Source organism: Ambystoma mexicanum, chromosome 1p (assembly GCF_040938575.1).
Source record: "Ambystoma mexicanum isolate Mex_15411 chromosome 1p, UKY_AmexF1_1, whole genome shotgun sequence".
NCBI classification, from domain to species: domain Eukaryota; kingdom Metazoa; phylum Chordata; class Amphibia; order Caudata; family Ambystomatidae; genus Ambystoma; species Ambystoma mexicanum.
In genome coordinates, this window is record NC_090921.1 from 609,125,880 (window position 1) to 609,139,797 (window position 13,918).

The 13,918-nt window shown below is 44.2% G+C and overlaps 1 protein-coding gene across 4 annotated transcripts in view; it reads right to left on the reverse strand.

Annotated features, from left to right (window-relative positions):
• Positions 1-425: 425 nt before the first annotated feature.
• NRTN (neurturin) overlaps positions 426-13,918 on the reverse strand; it is a 481,761-nt gene continuing 468,268 nt past the window's right edge. For all 4 annotated transcript variants that reach the window (XM_069649591.1, XM_069649593.1, XM_069649592.1 and 1 more), the window contains one exon: positions 426-1,764. In XM_069649591.1, the coding sequence (XP_069505692.1) occupies positions 1,316-1,764 (449 nt within the window). In that variant the 3' untranslated portion in view covers positions 426-1,315. The remainder of the gene's footprint in view (positions 1,765-13,918) is intronic.

The window sequence follows — 13,918 nt, forward strand, 5'->3', positions numbered from 1 at the left end:
AATGCTAGGTGCTGCTGTCACCTGATCTAGCGATATTTAATTTAGCAACCTTAAAGGTAAAAAAGGCTAAGCTGGCACCGCGGGATTCAAACCGGTGACCTGCCGGTTGGACACTGATCTCAGCATTGAGCACTCGACTGATTACATTTGTTCTGAAATCTGTGTTCAATTCATAAATAAACATAATAAGGACACATTTTCATGGCCGCTCTGTGAGTCTGATGCACTGGAATTGTTTTATTGTTAGAGTTTCCGGTCAGGGACAATAGCATGAACCACATAGGCTTTCAATGTAACATTTGGCGTTCTCATAAAATTCTGAAGAACACCTCATTCCACAACAAGGCAGAGGTCAAACAGGTTATACGATCTACCTCAGTAGATTTGAAGGGAACCTTTGAAGAATGGTAGCAAGGCCAGGGATGTATGATATAGTATATATTTGAAAATCTCCACCAATATTTATACATATATATTTATATATATAGATATTCCTGTACATTTACAGACAATGCATATACGTGTTCAATAAAATAATGGTAACATATGGTCTTAAGATATAAAAGAGTATTTCTTTAATTTCCACATCTAGCCAGCAACATCGAAAAATCAGAAAATGGTATTTTCATGTATTTGGTGGCAAGCACGGACAACTTTGGTTGTATTTTGCTTCAAACTTCGAAAATATATCTTGCTCGTGGAAATGTGCCCGATCTTGGGCCATGCTGCCTTGAATCATAAGCTTATGTTTCATGCAAGGATTGCACTGTAATAAAGAATGTGGACGCCATTTTAAATAACATTTTTGGAAATGAAGGACCACAAATATTTTGATTGTTTTTTGTTTTGTTTTGTTCGGCATCAACACGGGACAGGGTGTGTCAGGGACCTTACTGAAGATCCCTTCACAGAGGACAACAAAGAAGTATTTCCTCAATGCACTACTTCATGAGTGATTCTTTGTTCCTTCTGAGCTCCCAACTTGTATCAGCGTCGGAAAATGTGAGGCCTGTGCCAAAGTCTGGAAATACTCCTTAATATCCTGTCGTGAACAAGCCATAGACACATGCAACCAAATACTTGTCCTGTGGTTGCTCCTTGAGTCCTACTACAAAACTGAGGTAGACTTGAAACAGTAGCCATGCCCACTGGGCCTTTGTGACACATACGCCGTGGTCACTTCATATGTTTGTGAGCAGCCCGGTGATTGCGGTTGTCCTGTCGACTGGCCCCTTTAACTTAGCAGCTCTTCCCTTCCAGCCACTGTTTTGGGTATTTTGACCATTTGTGTCTTTCTTGAGGGAAGCGTCCCTTACTACACACATCCACACTCTTTGGCTGATAGCTCCTTGACAGTGTAGTAACGGTTGTGTATATCCAAGAATGAAACGTCATCATCATATGCCAGCGGCCTGCAGCAGGGCCGGGCCCTGATCTTCTCCTTCTTGATTTTCTTTTTGCTCCTCATATTTTTAAGAGACAAGTCATAGTTCCTGAGGGCTGCGTCACACGTACCGCTACAGTATCTGAAAAGGACGGTCTCGTCCGACTCATATCCCAGGCCCAGCTCGCTGACGCTGACCTCAAGTTCCTTCAGTTCACAGGGTTTGTGCCGTGCCCGTGCTCGCTTCATTCTGTTCACACCTTTTATGAAGGAAGGAAGCTCATCTTCTCCAGAGTTCATCGACTCTCTGTAGCGCTCCACAAGGGTCGAAACAAGCTCTCGGATTTCTCCCTCGGTGTAACTTTCAAACAGGGCACTATCTGCAATGGAAGAAAAGGACAAGTTTACGGAGGCCAGTAAGTATGCAGAAGGCTTTCAAGCTTGCAAGTCAACATCATCTTCAAAGCAGTGATATATAACTACATTAAGCCCTGAAATGGAATAAAGTTCATATTGTCAGTCATTGACAGTAGGCCACCATTATACGTTTGTGGTATGTTTTAATTGAATGATTGCCCTCTTTAGTATTTCTAAGCTGCATTGTATCCATGTAACTTAATGAAAGTATGGGTCTAAGTTTGTCATATGCGAGTGAATTTTTTTTACTCCTATCTTCAAACCTCGTTATATGGTATGTTTTCGGAAATGTCCCTCCCTGGAAATCCTTACACAATCAACACAAATTCAATTATTCAAAAATACAATTTGAAAATCTATTGATAGAGGAGGTGGTTGCCAAGCCAGCGACTTCCAAATGACGACCAAGCACGTTTTAATAACTTCTGCTCTAGAAATTGCAACTTGAGATGGGAGAAATATTGGTTGATCGTCAACCATTTCCCGGGAGTGTGCCCACCTCTATTAATTCTTCACTTGGTGGTCGATTTTGCACCGATGTGGACATCCTCAACACACCTTAGAAAAGCAGAATAAGTGACTTGAGAATCGGCGTGCAACAGCACACGGAGCAAGCAGCTGAATGGACAGTTGAGAAGGGGGCGCTTGTAAGGTTTCATAGAGAACAGGAAGAGACACGGCATGTAGGCCTTCAGGAATGGACAAGTTTGAAGCTGTTTTACTAATGTTCTGCTCTTCTTTGACAACTGGGCTTTTACCACAATCTTTAGTTTTCAGATCATTCTAATTTCAACTCAAGAGAGGGGTGGATTTCCAACAAGGCAAAAGTAACACACATTGAGTGAGCCCACTGCCCTAGCGCACCAGGCACGCCCTCATTCTGTTCAATGAGCAAGTAAGGGTTAGTGTGGGAAAAGACTTGCCCCACCTTTCCTCACATCCATGCCATTGGGAATTTACAAGCACAGATTCTGCATGCAGGTTCCTGCATTGTGCTGTAAATCCCCATGCCAGCAACCATGCCTGCTAATTCGGATCCCTGTGTACCAGCTTGCTTTCAGTGGGTTGGGCCCTTTTTTCCCTATGCCAGAAAAATCAGGTGCAATCCATTGAAATCAGACGAGCAATGATGGCTTCCATGTGTGAGAGGGTGGCTGGCATTGCATATCTCTGATGGTGGAGATTGCCTCAGATTCGCCATGCGCAGCAGTGGCAGGCACAAATATCCCGGTGCATTTCCGGTTCTCGTGCCCGTGCAGTGATTCCCTGAATCTGGGTGAAGGTGCCCGGTCGTTTGGAGGCACCATTAGTCGGGCCCTATCTGGAGTTCCTTGGGACATCAATATGAGGCACCAATTAGTGGGTGAAAGTCCTTACGATATGTATGTTTCCTCACCTATAGGCTTCCACCCACTTGTCACGCTGTCCTACTGCGACCTTTCCTTAAAACGATCCCAGGGAGTATTGCTGTCCTGCAGCAACATCGCCACATCAATGACAACGAGGTCCGTCACCCCTACAGTTTGGCTTCCATCCAGGATGGAGCAGCAAAAGCTGCTCCATGCAGGGAATGCACGATTCTCTCTGCTTCATCGGCAGGAGAGACCCCGCCTGCTCATCCACATGGATATATACGCCGCATGTGATGGTTATATGTGATATTACAGGTGCATTTCATCGCGGCCAAAATACTGAAAAACACTGATTTATTTTTGATTTTTTTTTAATGTGGGGGGTCTCTCCCAACCCCCTGTTTTTTTTATCCTGATAAGCCCAACCCCATCCCGACTCATTTTAACTTAACCCCTTACCCCTCAACCCTATATATATATTAATTTCATATTTTCGGTGTTTTGACCGCAATGAAATGTACCACTCTGAAATTGGCTTCGGAAAAATGGCTCATTTGATAACACAAGAACCTCCTGCTCACTCTCTCAATTATGGTAAATATCAGTCAAATAATACTCAAATGACTCGCCTCCTTTTAGTCAGAAGGACATCAACTCACTCAGATTGAGACTTCAACATTTTCCCTTTGCCTCATCACCTCAAGTGTCCTCAAGGCAACTGTCCTCTCTCCAACAATATTCCATCTGTTCATGGAACCACTGAGCGGACCGGGAGCAGAATTGGAAATCAGATTCCAACAAAATGCCGGTGCCACCGAGCTACACCATAAAGTAGTGTTAGTGCTCAACATCCGGAAACCAAAATCATGCCTTCGTTTTAGAGTTGCAGTCTTATCCCAGGTATTAGATGTCATCAATGCACTTGAACTTCAAGGAGGAACTCACACCAAGCTAAATATAGGACTGGATATCTATGAGGGGCCTGGTGGGCTTCTCCTCCACACAATAATGAGTTGCAGAGCCACTTGGATTCTATTTTGACATGGGCATGCAAACAACATGCATTGGGAATAGCAAAATAGTGTGGTACAAGCCAAGATTCATCTGAGAAATGAAACCTGTGAAACTGCCCTCAAACCTTTACACTGCTGGACAAGTCCTAGTGCTCTCCCATATTGCCCTGCTCACTAGCCTGCCAGCTGCCACCTCTCAGGACCATCTTGCAAGCCTGGGCATGCATAATCAACAGGTATAGGAAAGGTGGGTGCATCGCTCCAATCTTGAGAGAATTTCACTATCTTTCCCTCATGCAACACATTAGGTTCAATTCCTTCGTACGAGCAGACAGGACTGCCTGGCCCGCTAGCTTAACCTCTCGGAAGAAAAAAAAGAACCATGAGTGTCCAGCATTCAACTGGATGTGCAGAAAGCCGCCAAGAACAGAACTTGCCAACCGTTGTTATGCTGTTCAACGGTCTGCCTCCACACTTAAGATTTTCCACACCGTTTGCGCAACTCAGGCGATATCCAAAAACAATCCTATTCCTCCAGTACCCCCAACCTTAAATCCAGACACTGCAATTTACAGCCCAATCCATCTCTCTCACTGTTAATCCTTTCTTCTGTAAATGATGACTATTTATTTGCATTTGTTTTCATTTACATGGTAGATAGAATATATTTCATGATACCCTCTGTAACTTATCATCAAAAAGATAAGTTATTTATATAGCGCCTTAATCCAAAGCACTTTACAGAGAACATATTTACATACAATATCACCCAACCGAAATTAGTACTCATTTATCGACCCCGGAAGGATGAAAGGCTGAGTTGGCCTTGCCAAGATTCGAACCTGCAACCTGGAGATCACAATCAGATCACAGCAGCAAGTGCTCAACTCGCTGAGCTATCTTACCAGCAGCTCTTCATGTAATGTATACACAGATTTAGGTTTGACTTCTGCTGACCAATGAATTGAAGTTGTGGCGGGAAAACCGGTAAATCCCATCCCTCAGCTCACTCCCCCACCCCAGGGTATTTTCATGGTCTCCCCCTCACCTGCTCCACTGTGCAGCCCAACACTCCCCTCCTCAGGCCCTCTCCCTGCTGCCTCACCCTACTTTTCCTTGACTAGCTAAATGTCCCATTTCGGTCTCCAGTCTGTATTGCGTGTCAGCCTCCGTGCAATGCTCCTTGTGCATCGCAATCGGTATGCACAGCACTGCTATGCGTCCCTTTTTCTATATACAGCACATCGTTACATATATGTCCATAAACGACTGAGGAAATGGGGAAGAAGCTGCTGGCTTAGTTTCCCGCAACTATCATGGATATCGTTTTCACGTTACACAGCTGGAGAGTGTGATCATTGCCCTGATAGGCAACATGCAGTTGTCCAGAGAGAATGACTTGGGATAACAGTAGATTTGATGTCCACGGCCCATGTCAAAAGTTATCTTTTCTTTGGCACCCCAGAAACTAAGGGGAAACTATTCCTGATAGTGGGTGGGGTTTGGGAAGTGATTCGAAACCTTAAACCTTTTAGATAGGAATACCCCACTTCAGAAAGCAGGACCCCAGAACCTAGTGGCTAAGGAGCACAGCATGTCAGATCTATATTTTGTTTGGATAAGGGGTTCATTCCCTTTTCCATTTTTTGTTGTTGATTCTGCAACCTGATCTATCTCCCCTACCCCTTGCTTTTATGTGGATCTTCCCCCGTAGCTTTTCTGGTCACCCCATTCCCATGCCTGTCAACTAACTCTTGCCCTGACACCCATGTATCCCACCTCCTGGCGGTGGTAATCAATTTGGATGCAAGGGAGTTTTTGCTCATTTTCATTGACTCCAATTAAAAGACACTGCATACTCCCAGCCTATCCCAATGTAGATGACTGTAGAGCACACCATTGGTCTTACTCAGGGTCGGATTGGCCCATCTGCCACTCGGCCCATGGCCGGGCCGAAATCGTGTGTAGTCGCTGGGGACCAGTTTGTGCCCCCGCCTGAGCCGGTTTGAAGAAAAGCAAAAAATAATTTAAAAACAAGAAAAATAAAATTATAAATGGGAAATAAAGCACCTGCAATAGCATCATTCATCAAAGCAAGGTAACACATGTTGAATGTATCATTCAAATGCTGCTGCAGCATGCAAAGGTGAGGGGCGTGGCCGCCACCAGGCCGGCGGCTGTCAACGTGCCACCACCCCAGGGGGCCTGTGGCTGGCCAGCATGCAAACTAAGTAAACTAACACCTGTATCGTAACTCTACAAAACACATTACACAGCGCTACATAACAGTAGAACATAAAATACAAAAATACAGCATAGCACAATACAGCTAATACACACCATAATAGTACACCACATATTATCGTGCCACATTACATAAAATACTTTACACACAACTGCATAATAAAACATAACGCACTGCAACAAAACACAATGCCACACAAACAGCCGTGAATTGCTCTCACCCTGGTTAACCCAATTGAGAAGAGTTTTTAAGTGGGCATAATGAGGCACGACACGCCTCCTGTGACAGTAGCTTTATTGCAGGTACTGTAAATCACACAATTTATTTAAGACTGCCGAACATTCCGATGAAACACAGCTTCTATATATTTCATCAATGTTTGCAAGATAATGTGATGCAAAGATGTTGGAGTAGTATTAACAGTGTTCCCACATGCCCAATAATCTACCACATGCTTCTGGTGTGAACATTAACATAGGATATGGGCGCAGAGTGTTTGCTTATAATCCAGCCTGGACCAATCCATGATGTGCCATTGAGAAGTTGAAAGTATGACTACGTGCCGCGCTGCCATCTGCAGAGCATGGATAATCTACTCACAGGCCCTACAGACGACACAAGCGTAAATGGGTTAGCGGGAGGCTGATTTCCAATATGTAATGTGTGCAACCGAGTTTCACACGGTATTGTCACTGGCAACCATTTTATGCCACACACGCTGGCCTCGCAAGGCAATCTACAGCATTGAGCATTTTCATTGCAAAGTAAAAGATAGTCAGTTGCCTCCCCACTGGGACGTCTGGAGTCGCAAGATGGTTACTTAGAAGGTGATGGAATGGGTGCATTTGGGTCTGGGCAGTTGGGCAGGCTGGAGCCTGGAGGCTGCCTGCAGGGCTGGGCTGGGCCTGGCTGGGACCAGGGCACAGTGGCGCCGGCACGCACATTAAGTTCCTTTCAACTTTGCAGGAAGCAACAAATTTGTTTCCCTTTGCAAAGTTGAAAGCAACTTGTTGTGCCTGGGGGCCGCCAACAGGCCAATGGGCCAATGAAAATGTGGCTGCAGCAGCCGCCGACTCAGACTCCATGCCGCCACGACTCACGTCACACCATGTGACTGACTGAGGATTTTTGGGCCTCTGACCCTGCTGCTGGGGCATGATTTTGGCCACCCACGGGCTGCACAGAGAGAGAACTGCGGCCCGCACACAGACATGAGGAGGAAGGACTACAGCAGCAGCCAGCGAACAGTGCAGTAGCCAGACTGAGGCCCGCCCAGAGACCCAGGGCACACAGGCAGCCAGCCCAGCAGCCGGCTGGCCCGGCTCCCGAGAGCCACCCACAGGCGCCACAGCCTGACAGCGGAAACAGAGAGATTCTAGGAGCCTGGCCCTGAGAGCTGAGGTATGAAGACTTTGGGTATGTATTGTCTGTCCAGCCACCCTGAGCTGTGCAGTTGTATTACTGATAAACAACCAATTTTAGAGTAGAAAAAGCATCCATTTCGAACTATGTATTTTGCTTTTCGCAATAATAGGATGTTTTTTTTTCTGCCGTTGTCTCTGTTACAATCCTCACAAGACATTCCATCTCGGTGTCATCGGTCACTTGACAAAATCCTTGTGCCTAAAAGCTTCTGTACAGTGTAGAAATATTTGACCATAGCACATCAAGTGGCCATTGACTTCATTGTGCCACAATTAATGCTTTGTTGTAAAGTGTCTATCTTTCCTATCTCCCTGGCATACTGTTCAGGATGTTTGTTTGCATACTCTGAGCACTCACTACCTCATACAGTATGATGAAATGAGGGCTCAGAGCACTGGATGTCCTGTGAGTGTGCTGCTTTCCCTATTTTGCCAACCTCTGAAGCCTGAAAGTAGATGCACGCAGGTTTGACATGCGGCCAACTTTGCACCAGACCTGCAGATGAACTTAACTGGCCTGCTGTTAAATCTCAGTTACCAGTTTAATGGTATCCACTACAGAATAATTACTCCTTTTACTATAGCCGATATGATAGCTCAGTGAGTTGAGCGCTTGCTGTTGCAATGTGTGTGTGAGATCTGCAGGTTCAAATACCAGCAAGGCCATCTCAGTCCTTCATCCTTCTGAGGTCGATAAACAAGTACCAACATGAGTTGAGTGATATTGTATGCATATTTGTTCTATAAAAAAGAGCTTAAGCATAAGTGCTATGCAATAACATATAATTTCGCCTTGGATGTCTGCTTGCATTCACAGTAATTTAAAATATGGATTTATACACACAGATTTTAATGATACATATGGTGATCCATTCTTATATGAAATGTATAGCACGTTAGTGAAATCATAATCATATTTTTCGTAGTGTACTTAGGAACAATGCTATTTGATGCCACTTCCTGTTTTGTCAAGGGGTGAAAGGTCGTGTTTCATCACTTCCCGGGATGTCATTTTCGCCGTGAGGCGTGGGGTGGGCCACTTTTTGATGGCGAGGGGTGGGCCGCTTTTTGTTGGGTGTCCGGGCCTATTTCTTGTCCCAGTCCGACCCTGGACTCCTGCTCTAGCCATCACCGCCTCATTACAGCCGAGACGGCGCCTCAGTGCTAACAGCTTGGAGGAAGCAACTGAGGCCCACGCACACACATGACTTGTGCGTTATAAACATACAGAGAAATACTACCAGACCCCTCACATCTGAGAACGTTTTGCTATGCAGGATTTCTGTGTGTATATTTTCAAGCAAAAAGAAACATTCCTTGCGCTCTTCTATTCACACCAATGCAGCTCGATTCAGCGAATTTGGCGGCAGAATCAAGGAGAAGCCGCGCGCACTACTCAGCAAAGCAGAACACCAGAAAAGGGTGGCAAACTGAAGGCCTTTCCATTGAAATGGACACTGTGGTGTTGAGGAAGACCCTTCACAAAGGGGGCTGACCAGTCACAGAGGCCGGACTCGCTTTTGGCTTCATCTGTTTGAAGACCAGGAGACGTTATGTGATGTGTTAATAGTCTGTGTGGCGAAGGTTGAGGCGTCGAATTGAACATAACGGGGAGGTGGAGAGGAAGCGGGAGTTTGTGTTGGCAATGGCCATCTAGCACACGAACGTGAAATGCTCCGTTCTATCTCTATTGACTGGAACGAGCACCCAACAATCTCCGTACTCAAAGTCCTAGTTTTATCCCAAATACTAGATGGGCGCTTATCCTAATTACTTGCTGTCTCGCTGAGTCAGGCGCCCTGCTCTCCGTTGTGTCACCCCACTCATGAACCAGACATGTCTTTTGCCACCTCGGCAATGCATGATGGGGAGATTTCTGACGGGACCCTTGAAATGCCTTTAACACTTGCTTGCCTGTCCTAGGTTTCTTCACCGACTGTGTAGGGGGATTCAGCAACAGTGCCTGACATTCATAAATCATGTTAAGAAGTGCTGTTAAGGACTCGACGTTCTCATGTATGTTAAGCATGTCAGGAAAACACTAAAGGGCATAGTTATTATGGTGGTAACGATAAAGATGTGGTATTTCAAATAACTTCCATCCATTTAAATATAGACTACAAGAGCCCACGCTGGACTTGTTCTGTTCATGAGGCACGCAGTCCTTGTGACAACAACACACATTTAGATGGTACTTTAAGAACAGGAGATATTTGATGTTCCTGTTATCACCGTACTCATACTGAGACAATTCAAGCTCAATTTCTTTGAGGGGGGTGCCTTAGTTCTCTGCCATTTGCTTCCCCCAATCTTATAAACTATCAAGCCTCATGAGCAGCCATTGAAAAGCAATGGATAGCTGAGGATAGATACTGTGGCTGTCACACATTTGCGGCCGAGAAATGGTGAGTGAAGCACCCTGACAGCCAGAGGACAGCACCAGCTAAGTGATCTAAACCAGGGAGGATAAATATAGCAGATTCCTTGATACCAATTATCATGTAGGTTCTCTGTCGAGCACACAGAACGTGATTGTGGCCCGCAAACATTATATGCTGAGACCAATTGAATGCACGCTCGTGGTCTGCAGAACGCCACTTACGCAAGGCTAGAAAAGTATAGAGAACGGTTCACACTGTGAATATCCAGAATCAGAGAAACGGGAAAGACGCACCAGGAAAAGAGGTGAGCATACCATAATCAGGGAACCACCATGACAGGGCGGCCTGAGTCAACGATGGTGGCCTGGACATTTACGCCCAGGGACTGCATGGAAGAGGGCACTTTAATAACCATTGAAAGTTCTTTCGATGCACTTTGGGTGGTGCGGTACCAAAAGATGTAGACCAATTGCACAGCAACTCATTAAATAACTCATAGGTTCACCTACTCAAAATATTTAAACATTTTATTTAACCCCACTGCCTGCAGGCCATATTACAAAAAAGGGGACAGACTTCCATGTTAGTGTGGACGTTTGGAAATAATCAGCAAGAGTGAGAAAAGAGAGGAGCATGGATGAGGAGGAAAAGATCAGGAGGAAGGAGGAAGGAAGGTATAAGGAATCCATCAGGAGAGAGGAAGAAGGATAGAGAAAGGGAATCATTAGGAGAAATTAGCAAGGTTAGAGAAAGAGAATCATTGAGAGGCAGGGGTGGCATCACTAGCGAGAAGGGAGGTGTTGGAGGAGGGCGAGATCACAAAGAAGACGGAGGAAGGAAATCTGGAGAAAGGACAGACAGATGAGGTGAAGACGAGTAGAGAAAGTGCTATCAGGCGGAGGTATGGAAAAGAATGTGGGGTGGCAGTGAGTTCCAGAAAGGTTGCCACACTGCCCCTAGTGAGGGGCTAGAAATATGACTACCTGAAGATCCACCCAAGACCATCAGGGAAGAAATCAATGGTTCCTTGACTCGGAGGAGGACCATCTTAACTATTCTGTGTGCCCTCTAAGACAAAGCCAATTTCCTAGAGCCAAAGGCTTACATTTGGGCTAATTTTCATACCCATAATGCCTTGCTGATGTGACTCAGAATTAGAGGTGCATTCCAGCGATGGCTACTAGGTGGTGGTGTGGAATTTGTGACTTGGCTCAATTGACTATACTACTATATATAATGAAAAAAACTTTAGTTAAAGTGCAGGTAAGTTGACCAGATTTAATGCAACAAAACCCTTGAAATTCAGAGGATGTGGAAGTCATGACCAGCTTTACTCTGTGTGCTCCCAATGATGTCCCCCATAATGCTGTCATTGTGAATCCCTTTTCTTATAGTATGCATGTGCTCATGGGCTTTGCAACAGGAACGCGCTGCGTTAAGCTGGTCATGACTTCCCACATATGCTGAATTTCAAGGGTTTATTTGCCTGAAATCTGGGCAATTTATCTGCACTTTAACTAAATTGTTTCAGTGAATTTTAAGGGTTTTGTTATACCATATTTTTTTGTCCACTGATATGTTCCCCCAATATGTTTCTTTTACACCCACTTGGTGGACACAGCCTTAGGTGGTGGCCACTATAAATGTATTTTGGGCCCACTAGCCAGGGCTTTCAGTCCTGGCCAGTGAGCATGACCTTTGGCTGTGCTATAGGAATTTTTCACATGATACTTTGCAGCAAAGTGGCAGAGAGGCATTTCAGAAATGAAAAAGCTGCAATTTTCCCAAAATACTATTACTAATAACGTGTACTTGCTAGACGGAGTTTGATAAAATGTTTAAAAAAAAATGTTTGTGAAGCCCCCCCACACTCAAACTGCAAATTCTGAGAACAAAGCGTTAAAAAATGAAAACCTTATGAAGAAAACAAAACACCACAGTTTCACAGTTTTGGGCCCTTTCAATTTCCTATAGAGAAAAAGTGCAGTTTTTGAAAAGCCGTAGCATGAGAATCGCTAGGCATATTTGGACCAAATAAGACACAACTTGGGAACAATGCTTGTACTTAAGTTTCTTGACTAGTTTAGGATAAATCAATCAAGTAGTTTTGAAAATATTCAACAGAGAACGGGGTGCCAGCTGCACCTTAAAAACCTTTATATCGGTCTTGGTGTTTTGCAGCAGAGAGGTTGAGAGAGGCTATTAACATTTGACTGGCTAGATGGATTTTCATGGAATTTTCTAAAGCTAAGGTTTGTCAAGGACCCCTTCCACGAAACTGGAAGTTTTGGGAACAATTTGTTAAAATATGCAAAAGTTATTAAGAAAACATAAAAACGCTGGGCCTGAATGACATGTATAGTACTCACGATCAAAGGCCGTGGCCACCTAGTGAGTCCAAAAGAAACATATGAGTGGCCATTGGCTATGCCTGAAGGCCTGCAAAAAACAATGGCATCGAAAACCCTTGAAATTGACTGAAAAAACTTCAGTTGCAGTCACGTTAAGGTGAGCAACACATTGTAACAAAACCTTCAAACTTCAGGGAAAGAACCTCAGTTGCAGGGACGTTATGCTGAGCAATATATTGTAACTAAACTTTGGAAATTCAGGGAAAGAACTTCAGCTGCAGGGACGTTATGGTGAGCAATACATTGTAACAAAACCTTTGAATTTCAGGGAAAAACATTAGTTGCAGGGACGTCAATGTGAAAATGTAACGCAACAAAACTGCAGATTGTGAATGAAGACTGGGGGTTTTGCAGTGGGGATTGAAAACATTCAGGTTTTTAAATGCATCCATTATTTTGAACTTTCCCGTACATCCAGAAGAAGCATGTTTGCATTCCCTCCCAGCCCATTGCTTGTAGCAAAGTGTAGAAGAGAAAACAAACAAATGAATACATTGAGGCTTTTCACCTTTTGTCAAATAATACCTTCTTATATAACTATTCACTAGTCATGGTCTTCAACACAATACTAGCCAGTGGTCACGGCCTTTGTCTGTGACGACTGTATATTCTAATATATTAATGGGCACTAGCTGTGACATTTAGCCATGGTCAGTGACTACAGCTATTAACGTTGCCCACTGTATATTTTAAAAAAGTGATGGGCTACTAAGCATGGCTTTTAACCATGCACATTGGTATTTTGTAACACTAACTCTCCACTAGCTATGGCCTTTGGTGCTGGCCAGTGTCCCAGCCTTTGTCATGACCAGTTCCATGGCCTAAACTGTTATTAAGATAATCAAACTTTTCATGAGATAACTTATAAATTAAGTTATGTCTAAGTGCCTGATTCACAGAAGCGTTTTATAATTGCACACAGGAAAATGCTATTTGAATCAGGCCCATATTCCATTATTGATGTAATCAGTTATATTCAATGTAATTAGTGTTGTCACCAGTGATGTGATTTGTAATGTCATCAGTGTTCTAGTACAACATGTAATTAGTGATGTAATCAATGATGTGATCTGCAATGTCATCATTGTGGTCATAGGCTGCGCAACAGGGGGTGAGAAGTTAATGTGGCTTTAGCTGAATTTCAGGGGTTTTGTTGCATCAAGTTCTCACCTTAACGTCCCTGAAACTAACATTTGTTCCTTGAACTTCCAAGGTTTTGTTATAATGTATTGCTTACCTTGCTGTTCCTGCAACTACAGTTTCTTTGTTGAATTTAAAAGGTTTTGTTATT